Source organism: Lagopus leucura, unplaced genomic scaffold (assembly GCF_019238085.1).
Source record: "Lagopus leucura isolate 7727_CA_CO unplaced genomic scaffold, USGS_WTPT01 Super-Scaffold_100022, whole genome shotgun sequence".
In the NCBI taxonomy this organism is placed as follows: Eukaryota; Metazoa; Chordata; class Aves; order Galliformes; family Phasianidae; genus Lagopus; species Lagopus leucura.
Genome location: NW_024962275.1, coordinates 1,568,818 through 1,592,575, shown reverse-complemented (window position 1 = coordinate 1,592,575; position 23,758 = coordinate 1,568,818). Strand labels below are relative to the sequence as shown.

General features: G+C 40.7%; 1 protein-coding gene and 1 long non-coding RNA gene across 3 annotated transcripts in view; both read left to right on the top strand.

The window, feature by feature from the left end:
* Positions 1-21,241, top strand: part of RABGAP1 (RAB GTPase activating protein 1) — a 60,586-nt gene extending 39,345 nt beyond the window's left edge. For both annotated transcript variants that reach the window (XM_042878900.1, XM_042878901.1), the window contains exons 14-26: positions 4,642-4,755; positions 5,672-5,746; positions 7,891-8,016; positions 8,556-8,699; positions 10,272-10,313; positions 10,661-10,789; positions 13,225-13,317; positions 13,896-14,006; positions 16,530-16,634; positions 17,088-17,171; positions 17,936-18,007; positions 18,504-18,701; positions 19,492-21,241. In XM_042878900.1, the coding sequence (XP_042734834.1) occupies positions 4,642-4,755; positions 5,672-5,746; positions 7,891-8,016; positions 8,556-8,699; positions 10,272-10,313; positions 10,661-10,789; positions 13,225-13,317; positions 13,896-14,006; positions 16,530-16,634; positions 17,088-17,171; positions 17,936-18,007; positions 18,504-18,701; positions 19,492-19,614 (1,416 nt within the window). In that variant the 3' untranslated portion in view covers positions 19,615-21,241. The remainder of the gene's footprint in view (positions 1-4,641; positions 4,756-5,671; positions 5,747-7,890; positions 8,017-8,555; positions 8,700-10,271; positions 10,314-10,660; positions 10,790-13,224; positions 13,318-13,895; positions 14,007-16,529; positions 16,635-17,087; positions 17,172-17,935; positions 18,008-18,503; positions 18,702-19,491) is intronic.
* A 1,614-nt stretch (positions 21,242-22,855) lies between these two features.
* The window catches only part of LOC122184173, a 60,955-nt gene continuing 60,052 nt past the window's right edge, over positions 22,856-23,758 (top strand). Inside the window, exon 1 of the long non-coding RNA XR_006180501.1 lies at positions 22,856-22,917. This is a non-coding gene — a long non-coding RNA (uncharacterized LOC122184173). The remainder of the gene's footprint in view (positions 22,918-23,758) is intronic.

Genomic DNA, 23,758 nt, shown 5'->3' with positions numbered 1-23,758 from the left:
GACTTGTTTCCTCTTTGCTGTAGATGCACATACATACAAGTGTATGTATGTATTTTTAAAGCAGACGGTTTAATGTGGTAGAGTTGTACAGTCACACAGTTTAGGGCTTTGTAAAATATGTAATTTTGAGAATGTCAGTGTGGTTCTTAGCGGATTTTATAAACACTTTTCTGAATCTATCAGCACTTCCCATCCTAAGAGAAACTGCACATATTTCAGTGATTGTTCCACTGGTTACATCTTTGTCTGCCATTTGTTTTGAATTGATGTAATCTTGATACTACTAAAATTTCAAGGGCTGTTGACGTGTTTCACATAGCCTAGATTGCCTGTTAGCCAAATGTATGGATCATGCATCAACAGTACTCAGTAGCCTTACTGTTCTGCCTAAAGCCTAGCTAATTTATTTGATATTCTCTCTTTAAAGAGAGGTCCTTGGAAGGAGCAGCATAGTTTAGGATGCTCCTTCTCTTTAAAGGGAAACTCAGAATTGAATAGCAGTACTTGTTGATCAGTGATGTTATTGTAGCCAAAGGATGCATGGGTGGTTACTAGGAAGTTTTTGCTTCGAGTTTCTTGATGAAATGTTGTGTTCTACAGAGCTGTGTGAAGAGTGTAGTTTTTTATTCTGAAATGCACTTGTACACTTTATTTGAAAGGTCTGAATGGATCATGAATACGTTTAAGAAATAAATGATACGTCACACGTTTTCACGTCTTGTCTCAGATGACTTTTATGTAAGTGGGCGGTGGTAAAGGTGTGTTCTTTGTGGAGGGGGTGGGTTTTTCACCTCCTCTTTGCTGTTCTCAGTAGTCTGGTTTTAATGCAGTCACGAAGAGCAGGACAACCTTCCATTGTGCACTGTGTGCCTACTGTTACCCATATGTGATGTGGGGAGCTGGAGGCAAACTCTTCTCTGTATTTTTCCTGTGGGAAACTTGAGCCCTAAAAGGAAATGAACACAGCTAAAGGGCTGGATATCACAAGGGATTCACTTTTATTTTTAGAATTGCTCTATATTGCCATATTTGGACTGAAAGTATGCTGTATCAGTGCACTATTGTATCAAATTGCAGGTGTTTCTCTAAACCATTCATTTTATTTCCACGAATCCCTCCATTTATTTGTGAGTGTTCTCTGGGTAACACTTCTGTTCTCAGCACAGCGCATCTCGTGAGAAGCTAACAAGCCTGTTGCTTGGAAAGTGGCTCTCGTAGTACTTCCCTAAGGCCTCAGTACTGGGTGTAATGCTGTGTGCTAAAATCCTCTCGCATTGCTTTGGTCCAAGGCACATGCAGGGAATGTCTCTGGGTAAAAGTCAGTATTCATACTACTATCAAAAGTAATCTTGGGAACACCATCAACCTGCACAGTAAAGAAATTTGGTGACGCGGTGTCATACAAACATTAAAAATAGCTGCCAAGTGACCTTTCAGCATTTTAGAATGTATGTGAAATGTGCAGATCTTATCAGAACCACTTACCCGTGCTGTGTAACGCTGTCCTGTTTCAGACAGCTTTGGCTTTTTCTGCTCCTTGCGACTGCTGGAAGCTGTGAGCTGACTCGTTGATCTCTTCAGTGCTTTGCCTGTGCCCAGCAGCAACGTGCCTTGTGCTGATCAGACCCCAATTGAAGCGTGTAACGTTTGCTGACTGATGGAATCTCCAGACCTTTCTTCTCATAGTCTATATTTCTGACTGTGTGACAAAACCATTGCAAAGTTACTGGGACCTCCCTGAGTAATTGCAATGTGAAAGTGGATTCCATGGTGACAAGAGTGAGAGTTTTGCAGAGCTTGAGTTTTGTTTTCTTGTGAGGATGGTGTTTGAATTCAAGTTTTGTCAGCCCTGTGAGGAGGTGCTGTCAACTCCAGCTCTTCCAGGTGTTTAAAGTGTGGCTGAAGGTACAGAAAACACTTTCAATATGGCTTAGTCTCAATTTCAAGACATGGGTCAAGACTGCAGCTTCATTTGCACGTCCTGGAATAATTCTCCCAGGAAGGATCACAAACATGCTGAACTTTGGAGAAAAGCACGAGCAATATGTCCTGTAAGTGTATCCATCTTAGCAGGTGGGAACCAGTATGTTTTTTTAAGGAAAGCTGATAAAGTGGATGGGCTTTTATCTGCTAGAGTGCATCCTAGTTTCCGTAATTACTCTCGTAGTTTCTTTTTGATTCAGCAGGAGAGGAAGTTTTTAGTGTAACTCCACTAATATTTTAAAGTGCACAACAAAGGGGAAGGAGAGGTATGCTGTTAGTCTGAGCATCCACATTTTCCTGCTTTCCTTTGGAGCAGTGAACTCATGTGAGAATTTTAATCTTTATTGCGCTTGCCTCAGTTCTCATGGCTGTTTTCCATTCTGTTTTCTTTATTACTTTCTTTTTCTTCCTGTCATTCTTAGCTTTCTATTTTTCAATCCCAGTTTGTGAAGGGTGTGGGTTCAGAAGGGTTTCCTTCAGTTCCCAGTCCCCTGAAAGCATGAGAAATTGCCCATTGAGCCAATTCTCACAGCAAGGTATAAAAATAGGAGTAAAGAAAAGGTTGCACAATGCTCGGATTGCAGCAGTTTGTACTAATGGAGAGATTTCAAAGCCGGTTTGAAAAGCATTTTTAAACCTTATCATTTCCGCTAATTTTTCTCTCGCTAAGCTGTGTTTCAGCTGCAGGAACTAGCCGTACAGATTGCTTGAAGAGTTGCACTGAAACATAGGAGTCAAGTGCTGAACAAGTCACGCAAAGCCAGAGAGGGGCCGCTGATTATTTAGTTGTAATGACAGTGAAGTCTGTCCTGTGCGTTTCCAACCAGATGCTTTTGCTTCTGCTGTTAAATAAGCAAATTAAAAGGCAAGTGAGTTTAAGATTATTTTCTGTAATCTATGCCATTACAGCAGAACACAGGTAACACTCTGGAAATCCAGTTGTTCAGTGCCACAGGTGGGTGTTGGCAGTGAACAATACCTGCACTCTTGCATAGCAGGGTACTTCACTGCAATTCAGTCTTGCAGCCTTCCAAAAAATTGGTTGTTATCAGGAAGACCTTATTCAAAAAGTTCTCAGAATTCATTTCTGAGCGTTCTGGGCTCTCAGGTAGCGTGTAGGAAAAGTCCTCTTTGATAGTGGAAAAAGAGCCATGGTAGGCAAAGGAAACATCTGCAGACAAACAGAGGGCTTTTGTTTCTGTGTTCCCATCAACATCCCGGCCTCTGCTTCCCATTTGCTGGTGCTCACAAACCTGTGGAGGGGGTCTTCTTTCCATGCTGCAGGGCCCTGAGCCCCACACACAGCTGTGCTGGTGCCAGCTCTGCTCTGAGGGATGCCACTGGTTCCCAGCCACCACTGCTCACAGCTCTTCGAGCCCGACAGGTTGTTGTTCCAGTTTTCAAAGAATATCCAGGTCTCCATGCAATGTGATGAAGTCTGGCTTAAGCATCTATAATAGGAACAGTTTGCAAAGTAAACTGAATGAACTGGATGAGATGATCAAAACATCTCTCTGCCGTGTTAAATGTTGACAGAGACCTTAGAAGACTCCACTGTGGGAAGGCCACCTCCTTGCTTTCCCCCTCTGAACCTGAATCTGTCCTAGATGGCACTTCAGGCTAAGCTGGACATCGTTCACAAATGCTTATGATTGCACATGGTGTGTCTGACACAGACCTAAGAAGAAGTTTCCATATCCTTGCCTGTCCTGTGCAATACTGACAGATCCCATTAGAGCTGGCTGTTTGACGCCAGTCTTGCCCACTGATTTCAGGGAGGTCATGTGGTATTCAAATTGGATTACCATTGGGAGGAAAAGGCCTATGTTTCCCCTTCTACTGCATTGAATTATTATGCTTTGTCAAACTCTTTTAATCTCTTCTAGGAGTTTTCACTACTTCTTGTGTAGGACTTGATGCAGACTCGCATGGTATTCCTTCCAATTACCTTTTCAGTCTGTTGTTCAATCTTAATGGTTTTTTTTAAATTGTATGCTATCTGTTATTGTGCAGCTTTCAAAGCACTTTAGACATCTGAAATTGATTGCATCTGAGAAATGTAGAGAACAAAGCTCCATCTTCCTGATGCTGAACTGCCCTGCTCCTATAGGCAGCCATGCCTGCATCTTATTATGTTTTGCTGTATGCAGCTCTTACACGATTTTCTACTTCTGAATTGCTTAATTTTATGGAAGGAATGGAGAGTGGTTTCCCTAGCTGAAGCATTTAGGAGAATGAATGAAAGAACTTAGGACGGCATTGTACAGCTGCTTACAATTGTTCGTTACCCTCTGCAGTTTAAGATAAATGAAATGTGACCAGGCAGCATTGCCTTTGGAAGACTCCAAGGGAAGGCTGCTGCCTGCATCGCAGTGTCCCGGAATGCTTTTGTGTGTGTGTGTGCATGTGCTTTTTCTGCCACTCACTGACTGTTCCCAGATGTGCTTAGGTAACCAAATCTATCAAGATTGTGATCTGGAGCTGCCAGCCTGCAGGCAGTCTGTTCTGGTTGAGTAGACTGTATTTGTTAAATTTAGAACAGTGCGCAGAACACGATGTCAGTCCCTCAACTCTCAGCCCTCGCATGTAGTAATTTATTCTCTTCTGACGTGTTTTAGTTTATAGTACCTCAGCTTTTGTTTTTACTTTTTCTAATAGGAGTCTCCTCAAGACAGTGCTATCACTCGAGACATCAATCGAACGTTTCCTGCTCATGATTATTTTAAAGATACTGGAGGAGATGGTCAGGACTCCCTGTACAAAATATGCAAGGTATTCTTTACATTCTTATTCTGGTAACTAATGTTTAAAATCATTGGCAGATGTATCTTTGTTACCTGAGAAGAACATGTGGCTATTACAATTAGCTCACTGTACCTTGGAGGCAGACTCTGCCTCGTTCTTCATTGCAGTTGTTTACCTGGTTATAGTGCCATTCAGATGGGCGTTCTGAAGTAGTAAGCCCTCCGGAGTCCTGAGCACTAAGCTTTTAGTACAGGAACTTCACATGATCCCAGATATGTCAGCCTGGATCAAAGCTGAGGGGAGGAGGTGTGCTTCAGTTTAGAAAGTGTCATTTTTTTCCCCTGGTATCCAAAGATGGAATGTAGAGAGAGGGACGCAACAGATCCTCAGCTAAAGGCTAAAATGCAGTGAGAGACAGAAATGGGATCCATCCCTGTGGTAGCAGGAAAGCTGCTTATCCCATTTAGTGTAGTTGGATAGAGATCGAAATAGAAACCCATATGTGTGTTTGTGACAGGCCTCCCTGACCAACGCTTCTACAGTTCACTCTTACCATAGAGACAGCTGAATTGTTCTGAGTGTGACAAACATTGGCAAAATGCAGATATGAAGAGAGAACGTGAAATCCTCTGGTGCTCTTTCTTTGTGTTACTGGTGTTTCTCTTCCACAAATGACCTCCTAAGATCCCTGAAGCTGTTTAAGAGTAAAAGCTCTCAGATAAGTAGCTTAATAGACTCCAGCAGTCTTGCTGCATTACTGTAACCAGGCGCTGCTACTGCTCGTCATGGTTTGATTTTCACACAGGTTATCCCCTCCTTTGAATGGCACCAGTGGCACCAATACACCTCTTGAAATTTCATGCAGTTGTGTTCAGTGCAATGTTTTGTTTTCTTTGTGCCTTTAGCTCAGATATGCTATAAAAAAAATGGATTCCTTTTTTAGGCCTATTCTGTCTATGATGAAGAGATTGGTTACTGTCAAGGCCAATCGTTTCTTGCTGCTGTGCTGCTTTTACATGTAAGTGGTGTTTTTTTTTTCCTCCAGTTTGTTTTCAGCTTAAGAATAAATATTGCTCCACATGTCTGGGACAGACATTGGTAACTCCTGAACAAGTGGGGTCGCAGGCTGCTTATCCACTTAAATGTTGGTCAGTAATAATGTGATTTCAGGCAGAATAGTAAATTGTTTAAAACTAACTGTAGTATTCATAACAACTCTTGTCTACAGTCAGTGTTCATTTCACTGTGTTTCTGTTTCAGGACCCCTTCCAATTGAAACTCTACAGACTTGTACTCATGATCACTAGTAGGCATGGAATTTGTGTATCAGACAACTGTAAATGTTTCTGTTACAGGGTTTCAAGGTCAGATTTAAGCTTTTTAGAAGACCTTTCTATTGAAATCGGTCAGAAGTATGGTTGGTCATCACCACTGTTGTGCATACACAGAAGTAGTGTATTTGTGGCATTGGTGGGATGTCAGTTTCTTAGTGCTTTGAACATTATATGCCTTTATTTGGGCTCCTGTATTATGGGCCCTTGTGCTTTTTGGTTTTAGAGGTTATTGAAGGATAAAATAGTTTTTTATTTTGTTAAGAATATCTTTTTTAACTTAATGTTATTGGTAAAAGAGGCCTCATCAGAGTAATACCCTTTAATTGCTTGGGTGTTCAGAAGCCAGGGAGTTTGATGCTTACTGTAAATCAGAAGCAGAATGCTCAGATTTGCTCATGCTTAGGAAATATGAGAGGATTTGAAATCAGTGCCAATTATTTATAGACCATTCTTTTTTAAAACAACGTCTGCTTTTTCTCAGTGTGTGCACTGCAAGTGGCGCGGTTGCAGCTGAACAGTTCCTAAGCCTGTAGCGTTCTGAGATTTCTTCTCCCCACCTGTACCAGTGAGAACTGAGTGTGAAGGCATCTCTGCAGCTTTCAGTGGAAGGCTGGTCTTCATGGAGCATTTTCCATAATGTTGTAAAGTCAGTGGAGGATGCAGAACATAACATAAACTCAGCTCTTTTTAAGCATCAGCCAAATAACTAATCATAAAAACCTTCTAGTTCATTGTTCCTGTAATGTGAAACATTTGCTTGATGACCAATTAATTCTTTATTACTGTACTGAATCAGATCAAGAAGGCTGATACTTACTGATAGGAGAACTGAACGCTTCTACTGAAACATACATGCTTCTGATTTGTATTGTCTTCTATCCATTTCTTGAATATCCATTGCATTAGAGAGATGTGGAGAATGGAGAATTCTTTCTTCAACAGTTAGGTATTGCCTGTGGGAATGAAGTATGCAATAAAAAGGCTGAATTTCAAATAGGTTTCTTTGAAATGAGCCTTTGGAGTACAGCTGCCAGGGAATACAGATATTGAAAAGCTTTGCAGAAATGGAGTCCATCACTACCAGCCCAGTCATGTCAGCAAAGTTTTCAGTTTTAACAAACTCCATCTGCAGATTAATAATAGAATGCTGAGGTGGGTGTTCTGGCCTTTATAGGAACAAGTGATTGGCCTGAAGTCAGACTTTACTACAGAAATATAGAAAGCTGAGTTTTTGTGTTTGGGAGAAATGTCTAAACACTGACAAGCCGTGATGAGTGCATCTTTGGTTTTTGGCAGGGAAGGGATATTGAACTTTCCTAAACCAGTGATGACTTGTGATAAATTGAGTTTTTGTTAGCAATTACTGCGCTGTCTTATTCATGGCAGCTGAAAAATAAGCGTGAAATGTAATTAATGTCATTTAAAAAGGTAAATATATAGCTAAAAATAAGGGAAAGATCCTGTTTAACATCCTCTGATGATACTGCATTTGTCTTAGTTACGTAGGTGACAGAATTAGGCTGTTGAAAATCTGTAGGATTCTGGCATGATGTGTAGCAAATACGACAAGAAGCTGCGTTGGTCTTGATGTCTGTAAGATGTATTTTTAGTTGGCTGACGGGGAAGTGGTTTATTCCACTGAATGTGAATGAAGTGCAGTATCCAACACCAGGCCTCTTTTTGTGTGTTGGTACTCTTGGCTACTTTGGAACTGGCTACGAGGGGGTTAAAAAGTGGTAACAGTTTGGCCTTTCTGCGTGAGGGAGGAGACCACAGTAAGGGCAGATGGAACTGCTATGAAGGATTTAAACACACTTTCTTCTCACAGATGCCTGAAGAGCAAGCTTTCAGTGTTCTGGTCAAAATCATGTTTGATTATGGACTCAGGGAACTTTTCAAACAAAATTTTGAAGATTTGCACTGCAAGTTCTATCAGCTGGAGCGCCTCATGCAGGTAGGGGCTCAGACTTGTGTGAAGTGAATGGATCAGGACCTGCAGTTCAAAACGGCAAAACAAGCTGTTTGTCTTACAAACGAATAGTGTTTGTAGCCTCTTGGTAAAGAGGCCACACTGAAGGCTTCCTGAGAATAGAGGGTGCTGAGCAGAGTCCTGTCTGTCACCGCAGGCAGTGCAGTGGGTTTGAGGCCCCCCGGGGCAGCTCTCCTCCTGAGTGCCCAGCAGGCGCTCGCTGCATGCAGCTGCAGTGCCTTTGCAGGGTCAGCACAGCGCTGCCCGGGTTCCTCACTACGATGCCAGCTCAGGAACTTGGCTTGCTGTGCATTCAATGCAGCCGCACTGAGCCCTCAGCATCCCTGGGAGGCCCTGCAGTGTGTCAGGCAGCTGCCTGTCGGCTATGGGTGGATGCAGAAACCTGCCTTTCTGCACTCCCACATTGGTTCTACCCAACTCCTGTAATACTTTGGGGTTTCAACTGCTCCTCCAAGATAGCGTAAATTAACTTTCTCCCTTTCTTTGTCCATTATTATTATTAGGAATACATTCCTGATCTGTATAACCACTTTCTGGACATTAGCCTTGAAGCACACATGTATGCTTCCCAGTGGTTCCTCACACTGTTCACGGCAAAATTCCCTCTCTACATGGTCTTCCATATTATCGACTTACTCTTATGTGAGGTACGTGTTGTAACTGAAGACTTGCACTGCTGGTAACTTTTGACCATTTTTCACCATCTTGATTCACATCCTTGTTACAGCTGTTCTTTCAGAGCTGGGCAAGTGATACTTATTTCTATGTAGAAGTGTTACATTTTTGCAGTGGAAGAGTTCTCAGCATTTTAAAGAAATGAATTAGGAATATTTATATATATAAAATATCTTATTTCACAGAGTACTGTTTAATGTGGATGTAATTCCATACAGTGCTCATGGGATGTAAATTACTTTACAAATGTGGATGAAAGATTCCAATTTTCTTCTGTTATTAAATTGTATCACACACTGATAACGTTTGTGTTGGTTTGGGTTTTTTTTCTGTTTTTTTTAGAATGTGGATGCAAAAAGGCCATCCCATGTAGAGTAGCTCAGCTAATTTCTGTGCTGGTGATCTCACAAGCCTGGGGCCCTTTTTCCAGGAGACTTGAAGTCTCTTTGTACTTCCCAGCATATATTTAGAAAGCGAAACTGTTTACTTCAAGATTTGGACAAATGCATGTTTCAAAACAGCATATTTGGTAGCGTGTTGGTAAATAGTATAATTTGATTAGGAGCTCATTAACATATATTAAGAATTCATGTTTTGTACCAAAGCATCCATGAGTTATCTCTTGATTTACTGGCTGATTAACATTATTCTGCATTCTCCACCAGGTCTGTAATTGCTTATGTGGAGTGGTACAGTTTGTCTAAATTTTGGACACTGAAGGGTTTCAGCATTCATAAATCTCCTGGTCAGTTTTACCCTTTCTCTGTTATCATCTGCTGCTTACTTTGTCCATGTGCCAATGCAACTGAAGGCAGCAGATGGTATCTAGAAAATCAGTTATATTTGTTTAGAAACACATTTTAAATCCACAAATAGTAAACGTGTTCCTAGTGAACGCTGATTTTTTGTATTGCTTTAGAATAAGAGTGAAAAGAAATTCAATGGGAAAAGAAAGACAATCTTGAAATCTGATGAGCAGTGTGTTGTGATCAGGGCAGGCACCCCTTAGGAAGCTGTATGCTACTACTGGGTGTAGGGACTGCTATAATTAACCAGGCAGCTTAAGCAAAACACCTCTAACAAACAGTGGCAAAATAGATGATGTGAGACTCTGTCCTAAAGTGAGTTACCTTCTTTTTTATTGCAAGAATTATCCCAACTTTTGAATCCCAGAAGTTAATATATCCATGTATATATTGCTGCATTTGAGTTCAGTGTTTTCAGAAGTTGCTGTATGAAAATGGAATCATCTTGAGCTGACCAACCAGTCCTTAAAAATAAAGTGCAGCACCTTCATCATTTTGGAGTTTGGAGCTATTAAGATAGTAAAACCTGTGCTGAAACATTGGTTTGCTATCAGTAATGGCAATCCATTGAATGTACCTTCCTAACTGAAGTCATTTAATGTAGAACCTGTTTGCATTTGTATCCTTGTTCTCATCTTTGCAGAAACTAGACTAACAACAAAATCCAGCAAGTAGATTAAAAACTAGGATTGCAAATACCAAGAAATTAACTTATTTTGTCATTATTTTTCTCTCTAGGGAATAAGTGTTATCTTTAACGTTGCACTGGGGTTATTAAAAGTGAGTATCCAACTTCTAACACGGTGCTTTCTGCACCATGGTGCCATTGTGCACAGGTAGCAAAAATTAAGATGCCTGTTAATTTTCAATTTTTTTTAAGCTAGGAGCTTCCTGTATTGCATGTGCTGTTGTCTGTCATCTTTGGTACGGCAGAGTGCTTTTGGGGGATGGGGAGGCAGGGAAATAGAAAGCTGCAGGAATAGAAACAAATGCTATTTACAGAAGGGTAACAAATAGATAAGTTCTTGGGAGCTTTACAGAACTGTCGTTGCTATATTATCTCTGGGAATTCAGTAATTGTCCAAAATCTGCTTTGCAATTGCTGATTTTTCTTTCCTTGTCTGCAGACTACCAAGGATGATTTGTTACTGACTGACTTTGAAGGGGCTTTGAAATTCTTCCGTGTTCAGCTGCCCAAGAGATACCGCTCAGAGGAGAATGCAAAAAAGCTGATGGAGTTGGCCTGTAACATGAAGGTAAAGATGTGGTGACAGCAACCGTGAGCACATCTTCAGTGGGTACAATTTCTGAGGCACACAGTGAAGTTTTTTAGTTTGGGGCAGTGGGAGTTACGTTTGTTCCCCTCTGATGTTATCCACTTCATATCTTATTATTCATACATCATATATTATCTTCATATTCATACACATTAGAACACTTCATATCTACACATTAGAACACTTCATATCTACACATTAGAACAAACCCTTAAAATGGAATTTCAACCTAATGTTACAAAGTTAGTAGCTTCTGGTCAAATATACTGGAAGGTTCAAAATCTTTTTTTTTTTTTTTTTTTTTCCCCCATTAGAATAATTCTTCTGTAGCATCAGTGCATAATTACAGTCTTCCTAGTACATGAACTTCCCTGCACTGAGGGGTACTAGCAGTATTCTCCATAGCACTCAAGCATTTCTTATGACACTAGTGTAGAAATTAGGAAGTAACCAGGAAGCAAGCAAGCTATATAAACATCCAGTCACTGAGGAGTAGCCACAGATCAGACATTCTGTGCATATCTGGTCAAGATGAAGTGCAATGACTGCATTTGCTTTTCATATTTCCACTCTGCCAAATCTCCCTTCATTCCCAGTGAAGTAGTTGAAGCAAACAGTGAAGACTGTGCACTGCTTCCCTGAGTGCTGTGTTGTCAGGGGGTTAAATGGAAGTTTAGGGAGAAAATGCAAACTGTGTTACTGGGCTGTGCACAGGTGCTGTGTTGCCTCTGATTGGACATTGCACATAATTGCTTTCTTTGACCTAAAATGTAAGTCCTTTGCTGTCAGTAGAAATCTCCAGCTTTGTATCTGGAAATGCTCTTGAGCAGAAAAGGGCCTGATGTCAAAATAAATCATTTATAGGAAGGGAGAAGTAGCCTAGCTAAGGCACTGTGATTACAACAGCATTCTGCTGAAAAGGAGGTCAGTAAATGATGAGCTTGAGACAGCAGTCGTTTCTTAAAGTGTTCTCTGCCCTCAAAATACTGGTGGGACTTCAGTATTCATTTCTGCCTTCTGTCACCATGGAGGCCCAAAGGCCTTGCTGACTCCTTGAGCATGGATCCTGCTAAGGCTCCAGTATCAAGAACTGGTGACAGTAGTAAATGTTCTCACGATCACCTCATAATGAGTATGATTGAATCATTAATATGAGTATAATGAATATAGTATGCAGGGGCAACACTAGTTTAATGCACTCCTGTCTGACTGGCAGTGTGGCTTCCTCTCCTTTCAAAAGCTAACCTTTACATAGCTTGAGATTTGGTGTGTGGAACCCAACAGTTAGCACAGTTCAGCCGGAGCAGAGCGGTGAAATAATCTAGTTCCATGAAGTTACAGGCTGTATTGTAAGAAAGGGGTTAATATTCTGGGCTGCTGAGTAAGGATCACTGCTGCAGCTGTAATAGGGCTGGACCCACTCCAGGTACATGGGCTGGATTCTCCAAAAAGACTCAGCGGAAGCACATTCAACTGAATGTTTCCGTGCAGTTCTCACTAGGGGGAGCCTAGCTACCAGGTTTCTGCTGCTCGTTCCAAGTAAGGTTGTTAATGATAAGGAACAAACGTAAGAGAAACTGAAGCATGTTTTCCACTGTCTGTCATTTATGCATATCAAATTTGTTTCTCAGACAAAATATGGGAATGTTTTCCTCTTAAAAAATAACTTCATATGATTTGGCTTATTGAAATAACAATAAGGATTCAGCAGCTTTTGTTACTGGTGATGTAATTTGGATGTGTACTGCTTTGCGTGTGAAATGCTGTTAGTGGTTTTAGCACATACTGTCACTACACTCCTGCAGCACATTGCACACCCAACAGCTGACAGCAGGCAGGGTGCTGGTCTGGATCTGATGCAGTTCTTGTGTGTTCTCTGTTCCTGCAGGACTTGAACACTGCACAAAACACTGAATTTAATTCACTTTTCTCTCCCTTCTTAGAGAGGGGAAAACTGCTTTTGCATCTGTAGTTTCTTTTAAAGTAAACACTTCAACATGATGGCAAATGCTGCTGCTAGAAAAGCAGCTGAAGAAACCTCAGCATTATGTTAGGTCAGAAATTAAACACGTATGGTGGATATCAAGAGATTCAGTTTTGCTAAGCTACTGTAATGTTTTGGGTATCAAACAGCTGTAAGTACCAAGGAGAACTCAGGTAGGGTGCTCTTAGGAATCCCCTTCTAACACTTCTCTGTATTTCACAAAAGGATGAGAGATAGGGATACTTTTGTTATTATATTGAGTGAAAAAATTTTTTTAGACCATATCCAAAGGTTTGACATTCAAGAAAAGATTGTTAGCTGCATTTTAGAGAAGGCAGGAGTTGCCCAAAGCTCACAGCATAACCCTTTGTGAATTGTGTGTCTTTTTATTGATGTTCCGGACAGCAACTAATAGGCTGCTTTAATTTAGATTAGCCAGAAGAAGTTGAAGAAGTACGAAAAGGAATATCACACCATGAGAGAGCAGCAAGCTCAGCAGGAGGATCCAATAGAAAGATTTGAGGTAATGCTTACCCACTGTAATCTGATTTAACATGCAATACCTGCAGAAGTTTTTGGTTTTTCTTTAAGCTGTTTTGTCTTCTGACAAGTCCATGTACGCATACATCCACTTACATGTTTTAAGCTGAAGAGTTTTATGTAAACTTTAACATCTGTCTGCGTGATGGGAATTATAAGAGAATATAGAGTGGCTTTCCCAGTACATCCACTCTCACGTTTTTCCAGCATGAAAAGTTTACTTTCAGCTATTAGGAAATGAGTGTTTGTAGGAATCTCTTGGTAGGGTGTGATGGCAGAGTGGCACTCCTACCACTGCATTCTTCAAAAACATTTCACCATCTCAACAAGGAAGAGATGAGTTATTAACATGCAGTTTCTTCTCAAGACTAATATTTAATTTGCTTTATTTTGTATTTACTGTATGGGTAGCAGCTCTTGTTCTCATTAAATTTCATGCAGGTGGAATTGACTTTCAGTGTTTGAGATGTAAGCTGGACATTTGCAGTCAGGCACAGAGTGCTGTGTTTTATAGATAAACGCATAGCAAAACCTTTTTCTTGACTTTCTGTCTGCCCATAGCGTGAGAACCGGCGTCTGCAAGAAGCAAACATGAGGCTTGAGCAAGAAAATGATGACCTTGCACACGAACTGGTGACCAGCAAGATTGCTCTGCGGAAGGATTTAGACAATGTAAGATGTTTTTATGCTCCGTAGTGGAGACAAAGTACTGGGGCTAATTTCTAGTGGCTCCTCTCACTGTAGGTATCACTGAGTATTTTCATACTTTGTAATGTTTAATTTTCTGCTGATGGGGTGATAAATCCCATATTCTTTGTTCCTTGAAGAATGTATTTTCACTTGTGTCTTGCCTCCAGGGTTAGGGATTGCCTTTGGTTTTTTTTTATGAGACTACTGGGCTTCTTGTAGTCCTGTCAGGGCAACAGGTTGAGCAGATGCAGGTCGTCACATTACGTGGAGTGGAGAAGCACCAGTACAGGGTGTCTGATATGCTGCAAAATGTGGAACAGTTGATACGGGTGGGTTAGGATTCTTTCCTCCATGCCCGTACTGCGGAGCAATGATATATAGACCTGTGTCAGATACCCACAGGAAACAGGACCAGCATCTGAAATATGGAATCTTCTGAAAAGCATTCAGCCTGGAAAGAGAAGAGAGGTTCTAAGCCTGGACTTGATGAGTTACTTTCTTCTCTATGTTCTTTCTATATTGAAAGAAAGTATAGCAGGAGCTAAGTCAAGTCTTCAAATTGTTACAAAAATACCAGCATGGATTCTGTATTCTGTTTTTCTTCAACTGGTATTCAGATGAGTATGAGCTCACAGAAGACAGGCTTTTGGTACCTAATAAATTTGAAAGTCTGAGTCTGTCTGGCTCTCAGTAGGATCAGATCCTCAGATACCTATTAGGCAATTCTAGAAAAGGGTTTGGCTTGTTGAAATCTGCCCACATGAACTCATCATTGGTTGTTTTCCATATCAGCAGAGCTCTCAGAAAGAGGTTTCAGGTTTACTTTTTCGTAGTGATTTTTTTTTTAAGCTTGCTCTGCATTCCCTTCATTACATAGTGATGTCTTGGAGATTTTTTTAGGATATGCTTTTCACGTTACGTGCAAAGGCACTGGCATTTGTAATGCACCTGATAGGCTGGGCCACATTTAGTCCATCTGCTCGGGGAGATGAGGAACAAAGTTCAAGTCCTTACGTTTGCTGTTCTCATTGTGTGCCAAGATAAGGGTGCTTTTGAAATCTGAAAGAAAAATAACTTTAAAAATCATGTTGTGCAGGAGTTGACAGGCTTAAAAATGTTTCAGCTTATCTGCTTCCAGAGAACACAAGGTTTCCCATGGTCTCCTGGAAGCTGGCTGTTGGAAACATACTCCTTGTAAATGGTGATGCTAATGGATGAAGTTGCTTTTAATGAAGTTTGTTTTATGACTTTCAGGTTTGTTACATCTACTGCTCTGTAATGTTAAAAATGAGTGAAACATAGAAGTATGTTCCATGCGGGGCTTTCAAAAAGCATTCTTATGTTCACCTCCTATTACCTGTGCTTTTTCACTGTGTTGGAGATAGCTCATGGAAGGCTGTGCAGATGCCCACTGGTTGCTCTCAGAAGGTGGACTGCAGCAAAAAAACAAACCAAACCAAAACAAAGTAGTGCAGAAGTTTTTGTATCTGTTACTAACTGTTGTTTGGGGCTGCTCTAGCCCATATAAACCAGTTGTGCTTTTATTCCTTTAAATAGAGAGCTAAGAGAGAAAAAAACTGAGTAAGTCTTTGAGATACACCGGTGGATATGTAACGCTCATGCCTTCAAAGGTGGTAAACGATGTTGGTAGCATTCAGGTTATCCCCCAGGAGGAGATAGGTAGGTTTGATCCTATGTTGGAACCCTGATTAACTCTTCTAATTGGAAGCTGCAATGGTAAGTTTCATTCTACTGGCCAGATGTCCTGAAAGAAAAGTACCAAAGGAGATTGCTTGTACACCTTTTCTAATAATTTCATAGTGTCTCTGAAATCTTGCAGCCTAAAAGATCAAAGCAAAGCATTTGGAAATACGAGAATTTCCTTAATAACCTTTGCACTAGACCAGAAAATAGGCTTCATTTTTCTGCTATTGCTAGACTCCCATATCCCAGTTTCCTTTAGCTTTAAAACAGCTTAAAAACCATGTATAATGAAAAGATGTTCTCTTTGCCTTTGCCATCTGTTTTAAAGGATCAGCAGGACTTTAAGGGACTAAAATTCACTGTTTGATTTTCTTCCTTTGAAGGGAAATGGTACAGCTACTTTCTGAACATTCTATATATCAGTTGAGTTATTGATCTATTTTTATGTTGAATTCATACACCTATTGGGAAGTACTGAGTTGCTGTGTGTTAGACAGGAAAAGCTGTCTTACTTTGCAAAGCAGCTTATGAACAGCCCAAGATTTTACAGCTATGCACATTTATTCTTAAAAAAAAGTAGTGAGAAAAGATTGTGTGCTTTCTGGTGGGACATTCTTTTCTTAAAAGAGGAATCTGACCTAACATTACTTTTATTAGCAACAAGAAGAGACTTCTTTTAATAAGAATGAGAGGACAGTGTTCTTGGCTGTGTCCTACTGCAGTTTCCACCCGTTGCTGCCTACCAGCATCCGCACAACAAGGAAGCTTCTCTTCAGTGCTGTGCTTTGCTCTGTGTTCCAGGCAGAGGAAAAGGCAGATGCTCTGAATAAGGAACTGCTAATGACCAAGCAGAAATTGATTGATGCAGAAGAAGAAAAGAGGCGCCTGGAAGAAGAATCAGCTCAGGTTAGGGGCACTTCTGTCATTTTCAGATTTCTGTGCAGTGCAGATATGGGAAAAAAAAGTGACAAGTGTAGGAAGAGCTTAATGTTCTAAGTCCTGCTTGTGCCTCCTCTGTAGTGTAAAGAGCGTCAGCAAAACAGAATTCTTTCCTGTCAGGTGCTTCACAGGATAGTGAATTTTTTACTTGAAATTGTGAAGGCACAGACTGTGCCAGAGATTGCTGCACAAAGAGGCAGGACAGAACTTCAGCTGTCAGTACATTTAATACTTCCTTCTCTAAACTAGTCAATTTTCTAGCAAAGAGAGCCACCGTAGTCCAGCTTTTCCCTGTTTGCACATAGCTGAGATAGACCTTTGTTCCCTGTGCAAAAGGTATTGAGGTTAAGGACAAGGAGGAAGTACCATATGCTTATTTCTCAGATTGTACAAATATATAAACTTTTTTTTTTTCCACAGCTGAAGGAAATGTGTCGTAGGGAACTAGATAAAGCTGAGTCAGAGATCAAAAAGAACAGCTCTATAATTGGTGACTACAAACAGGTAAGCACAACTTAATGATTACATGTTCTGCAGTCAAATTGCAATCTCAGGCATCCTAGGAGATTTGTGTCATTCCTTTGAGGAGACATTTTAGCTATTTTAAGCAGGAAGCTGGCACTTGTATTTGCTGAGATCATGATGGCCAGCTCTGTTTACTCTTAACACAGGTGTTGATAGATCACCAGTTTCACGGCCTCAGTGGCAGCCCAACATTGTTCATATGGGCTCCTGTATATCTCGATTTTACTTCATTGCAAAGCTTTCCTATCTTCAGTTCTTCCATCAGATGGTAATTGCATGTAAGAAGAGAGAAAGATGCCTTTTTCATTTTAGAGATTTTACTTTGGAATTCCAGCACCTGATCATCAGGTATCGAAGGCCTAAACTGATGAGTCTTTTTAATGGAAACTTTCACGATGTTCTTAAGTCACATGGGTCTTGAGGAACTGACTTCAAAAAACAAACAAACAAAAAGCACTGCTACTTTTGGGGTTGTGGCTGGTGCCTTTGTCCCAAAGGACTCATGCTTTCCCTAACCGTTTTGGATTCCTTTAGCAAGACCAAACTTATGTGACCACTTTCTATAGACATAGAAGAATACGTATAGAATGACACAACTTAATGTAGTATCCCAATTTTCCTATTTTCTCAGAGCCATAAAACTGTCCCTGTTAATACTCCTGTAGCATTTATTTATGCTTTAGCATTCATCTGGGATAAAAATTGCATTTCTAAATAGTCTGGTACATAACTTTGCTTTTCAGATTTGTTCCCAGCTGAGTGAGCGACTGGAAAAGCAACAAACAGCGAATAAGGCTGAAATTGAAAAAATACGGGTAAGAGAACAGATAGAATCAGTCTACAACACTTAAATCTCTTAGCAAAATCATAACAGAAAGCACATAATTAGTCATTGCAAAAATGATGGTTGAAAGAGCATTCCTTCATGACTTACAGTTCTGGAAAGATTGTAGGAGGGATGGCTGGTGTTCATCTCTCCCTTGTTATATTGCCTACATTCTCATGCTTGGCAGTAATACGTTTTAATTGTTCTGAGGGGGTCTTATTTTCTTCTGGAGGAGATTTTTTTGGCTGTCTTTTACACAGCCCATTATCTGAGCCAGACAGTCTTACCAAAAGTACAGCAGTGTTTCCAGAGTCCACAGACCTGGGGGCGGCCGGAGCTCCTGCTTGGCTGTGCTCCCTGGCAGTTCAGGGTTTGCAGATCATTAGCAGTCCCTCTCACATGGTGCTGTGCTGCCAGAGCAGAGGCACGGAAAGGCTGTGCTCAGCACTCTGGTACAGGCATTCACAATCAGGTATTTACTCTAGCAAAAAGTGGATGACTGTGAACACTGCCGGGAGTTCTTCAATAAAGAAGGCCGTGTGAAGGTTGCAAGCTCAGCCAAGGATGGTTCGGATGATGACACGGACGAGGAGAAGGAAACGCTGAAAAACCAGCTGAGGGAGATGGAGCTTGAGCTGGCCCAGACCAAACTGCAGCTCGTGGAAGCAGAATGTAAAATACAGGTAATACTTTGGGGTTCATTCTACAGTGTATGTGGTGTGTCTGCATCCCTAGAAAAGTGTGTTTGTTTTAGAGAGTTTGGAACAGATCCTGTTGGTTGAAACTGTAACTTGCTGTTTCCTGTCTGACTTACTTAACCATCCCTGGGTCTGAAACTTAGTGTATGCAGATAAAATAATTCAAATTACATGAACTGTGTTTACCAACCAGCTCCTTACAACTTCCAGACATCTGCGTGGCTGCAGTGCAGAACTTACTGATATTCTGCAACTCCCTGGAAGAAATCCAAATTCTGACAAAGGACTGAATCATGCAGTTCTTTATCTCACAATCGACATTAAACGAACAGCTAACATGTGACAAATGTTAGACATGTTTCTTAAAACATGACTGGAAAACACTCCAGGTACTTGAGGTATTTATGGAAAATATGACAACGTTGTTCTTGTAGCCCAAAAATGCAACGTCAGTGCTTCTCCCCAGAAACTTAAAAGTTAGTTTGGAGGAAGTCCACTTCCTTTGGGAATACCTCCTTCTCAGATAGGAAAGAATTAAAGACCTTGCATGTACTGGAGGAAGCTGAATGTTTCACTGAGGGCAATGACACAGGCTTGCTTTGGAGTTCAAAGCTTTTTTGTACTTTTTTCTTTCATCGCCTGTTGTGCTCCTTTCAATTTAAGACTCGCTTCTGTGATAGCTAAGAAATTGTAGATGTCCTACAGCCTTCTCAGTTCAACTCCTGTTGTGCTGTGAATACATACCAAGTTACAGAAATCACTCTTCTGTTTGCAGGATTTGGAACACCATTTGGGTCTGGCATTGAATGAAGTACAAGCTGCAAAGAAAACATGGTTCAACAGAACAATAAGCTCTATAAAGACAGTGACTGGAGTCCAAGGAAAAGAGACTTGTTGAAATGCAGTTCTGTCAAACACACCTTCTTAACACAACACCTTTTGTTGCCTTCCTTGGCCAGATGTTTAATTCTGTGACACGAGAGGACCAGAATGTAAATACAATAGAAATACAGCATGTCGGGATTTCAATAGGTCAGTGATAAAAAGGATGGAAACACAAAAATGGCTTTATTGCTAGACATGGGATCTTCATACTACTGATATTTAACAGGTGATGTAGCTAGATTGAAGCTCTTCAGAGAAACACTCCATTCTGCGGTCTGGCTGGAGGCTTTTCACAGACTAGGTACGAGAACTTACCAAACCCTAATTGTTAAGTTTACATACGATAGGTTTTTTTACAGTTATAACCTTTTTTAATATTTTATTTGAAAGGAAAAGTGTCACTAAAGGAATTATAAAAAAAAAAAGAGGAAAAAAAAAAAAAGAAAAACAAAGCAAAAAAAGAAGAAAAAAAAAGACAACTACCAAGAACTACATCAGTGCCAGAAAGCAGTCCCCAGAGGTAGGATATAGAGAGTAGGAGGTGAAGTTTCGTTTTTGAATGGGGATGATTTCAGCATTCCTGTCAGCGCAGCCCCACTTTGTTCTAGTTAGATGCAGCATCCATCTCTGTGTTTGGCATTTCTTTCTGTTACTAATCAATTCTATGCAACTCTGAGCTTTTTTTTTTTTTTTTTTTTTTTGTGTTTGCCAAACAAATTTGCAACCTGAGGTTCAGGGCCTTGGCTGAATGCTAGACGAGAATAATCAGAATTCTTGGGGAAGTTCTGTTTCACTTCTGTGTCGTATTGTTTGATCCACATATCAACAGCGTTAAAATCCCCAGCTAACAAGGACTGCTCATGTGGATGGTCTGACATTTAATTGAGTCTTTTTGTTTGTTTTTTGTCACTTTTTTTTGTTCTGTTCTTCCGTTGTTTTTACCCGCCTGTAGCAGGCCTTCTGTGAAGCTCTGAGAAAGCTTCCAGGATTTAGTTTTGCACATAGGTATGAATGGGACAAAGAAACAATGAACTGAGATATATATGAGGCAAAAATCACTGCGTGAGTGTAGCTGCGAGCATCTATAGCTGTCCAACTGGCTTCCCTGGTAACGCGTTCAGAGGTTGTGTAGGTCATTTTCCATGCTCGATGCAGTTGCACTAATAGGTGCTAAACATGCTTGGATTGCTTATTCTTTGGATTGTCTGAGTTCTCACCAGAAAGCTGTAGAATGGAGTTTTGCACCTTGTATTTTTTTTTTTTTTTTTAATTTATAATGGTTTGTGTTATGCTGAAGTATCTATTGCATCAGTGGATAAATTTCGTGTGCAGTGTGAGTATAAGCTGGTAACAATAAGAGGCACTGGTTTGTATATAAAGATATTTGGTTTATTTTGTATTTCTACCTTTTTCTTGTTTACTGTACTAATGCTAGCTAATGTACTCTGTAACTACAGAATAGAACATGCTATGTCCAAGCTTTTTTTCCTTAACTGCATACATTATCTCTATTGTTTAATACCAAAAACAAAACAAAACTTGTATCTCCATCAATATGAAATGCGTGGACATTGTGGTAGCATAGTTGCAGTGTGTATACTTTATGAATTGAAATATAAACAAGTAAAATTGTATAACTACTTCCTTGTTTCATTTCATTTTAACAAATTCATTAAATATTTTGCAATAGAAAACCAATTCTCTTCCTAAAATAGAAGTGTTAGGATCTGCAAGCTTCTGTCAGACCAAAACTATATTTGTGCTGCAAAGGACTTTGCTAAAAAAGACTTCATATTCTTGGTGTTGCCAACATTGCTTTATATAATAAAATGTAGGTTTTGCTTTGAAAAAAGAAACTGCTAAAATGACCTTGTGCAGCTTGAGGCTTGTGACTCAGTATTTCTCAAATATGTCCAATTTAGAACATTTTTTTCCATGACCCTCCAAATTCCGCTTGGATCTGCAAAATAAACGCAGCCTAGCTCTACTTATCATCATCAGTAACATAGATTCTGTGGGGTGAAGTGTCATTCACGTCATCTTCACTAGAAGCTTGTAGTCATAGCTGAACTGGGTTTAGCTGTGCAACTGGATGAATGCACTAATTGGGTCACAGTGCAGATCAGGCTCCCCCAACTGTGTGTGTTCTGCAAAGAGATAACAAGGAGTAAAAATGTATTTTTGTCACCAAAGTGACTAAAGGTGACTCTGAAAGCAGCCTTACTCTGGGAGGCTGTTATCATGCTGTCATTTTTCTACCCATACTTTTCCTGTAAGAGAATGGCATTATAAGGTTTGTGTCGTTTTTACTGCTTTGTCTTTCACAGACTGGTGCACCTTGGTAATTCCAGCTCTGCAGTTTCTCAATAATCACAACTTCTGGAGAAAGTTTGAAGGCGAATAAAGGCAAGATGGGAGGGGGAGAAGCAACCAAAGCAGTTCATTTGTCCATTTGTCTTTCCCGAAGGGAGTAGGAAATTGTGTGTGCTTTCCACTTTGCCCCAAAACTGTGCTGCTTAAAAGAAGGAAAAGTTGCTTTGTTCCACTAAGTAAACATTGCCTCAAAACTGTGCGCTGCGTATACTCATCATTTCAGTGTGGTGGTGGAACAAACGTAACAAAAAGCTTTATAACATTTTCTAAGAAATATTTTGTAGTCAGTTTCCAGTTGTGGATTATTTTAGATATCCTTCTGAAAGACATTACTCACAAATAAATATTACCAGCATAGTTCAACTCTGACTCCATCTAAGGCATCTGCAACTAAGAAAAACAGATTGTCTGCTGAGAGGCATGTCTTTTGAAGCTCAATTACACGTGAAATATAAGGAAGCAGATCATTTTTAAGATGAGAAAGATGAATTTACAGGTACTCAAGCCTTTGAATGAGCAAGGTGAAAAAAAACAAACCACAAATCACATTGACTCAAAGTTGCTATAGGCAGGAATATATCACAGATCTGTAAGCAAAGAAGAATGAGTTTGTTAGCATTTTTTGCTGTAATAAGATGTTATCTCCTGTAGTTAATTATCTCTCTGTTCACATATGCTCTCAGCTGGTTTTGTGCAGTGAACTCAAAATGAATGCCACATTGCCTGCTGAAGCTTATATATTTTTCTGAAGAGCCTGGTGTGCTCTGGGCTGCTGCTTGCAAATGCTTTGTGCTGGATCGCTGAGGTCCGGGCTCTCTGGCACTGATCCTCTATGGTTACAATCTCCTTTTAGTTTCTGAGATTTTCCTTCTTGGTTGTGCAGGGTCTTCGGATGGAAGCGAATGTTCCAGCTCTATCAAAACTTCACCTTTAAGTGTTGCTGGTAAGCCTTCCTGCAATTTATGTAACCACCTCCTTGACTTTTTTTAGCTGCCCTTCTTATCTGTGGCAGTAATATAAAGTTCCTGCTATCAAGAGGAGGATTTTGTTCCATCTGTTCAGCAGCTTGGCTCGCACTCATCCAGCCTAACTTTAGACACTTCAGAAGGGGCCTTTCTGGAGGGCTTAATGGGATGGCATGGCTCGGTGTGCTGAGGGCACGGGGCTGTGCTGGGCTGTGCCTGAGCGAGCGGAGTAACGTGCACTGCCTGCCTGGAGGCCCTTAAATGAAATAATAAAATGAGGCATCAGTTTACACAGCAAGGATTGTTTTCTGGTTTAGATTGCCCTCCTTTTTCACTGTGCAGTACTGTCTTCATTACCCAAGGCCCCCGAAGACTCTGCATACAAAACCTTTTAGGATTTTACCAGATTTTACAGCTACGTGTCCATACTGAGTTGGAGGAATGAGGATTTGGTTTTGCTGCCTTTCTGCCTGCTAATGAAACAAAGCACTAATTGTGTGCTCCTGCACTCCAGGTTTTGTGAGGGCATGCAGCTGCAGCCCGCTCACAGCGCTGGGGACGCGCGCACTGTGCGAGCAATGCGTGACTGCTGCTAAGGGAGCGTGGAGTATTTGCTGCCTGGCTGGGAGTAATGTTGACAGTCAAGGGTTTTCTTGCAGTGGCGTTGGGTCTTGCAGAAGACGAGATAAACAGAACTGAGCTGACTTAAAGATTTCACACGCGGCAGACTTCTGTGATCAAGTGACTTATGGAGGGACCGCGAGGGCCTCAGCCTCTACGCTGCGAGGTGGGAACGGCATGGCGCTCCGCTCCCGCCCA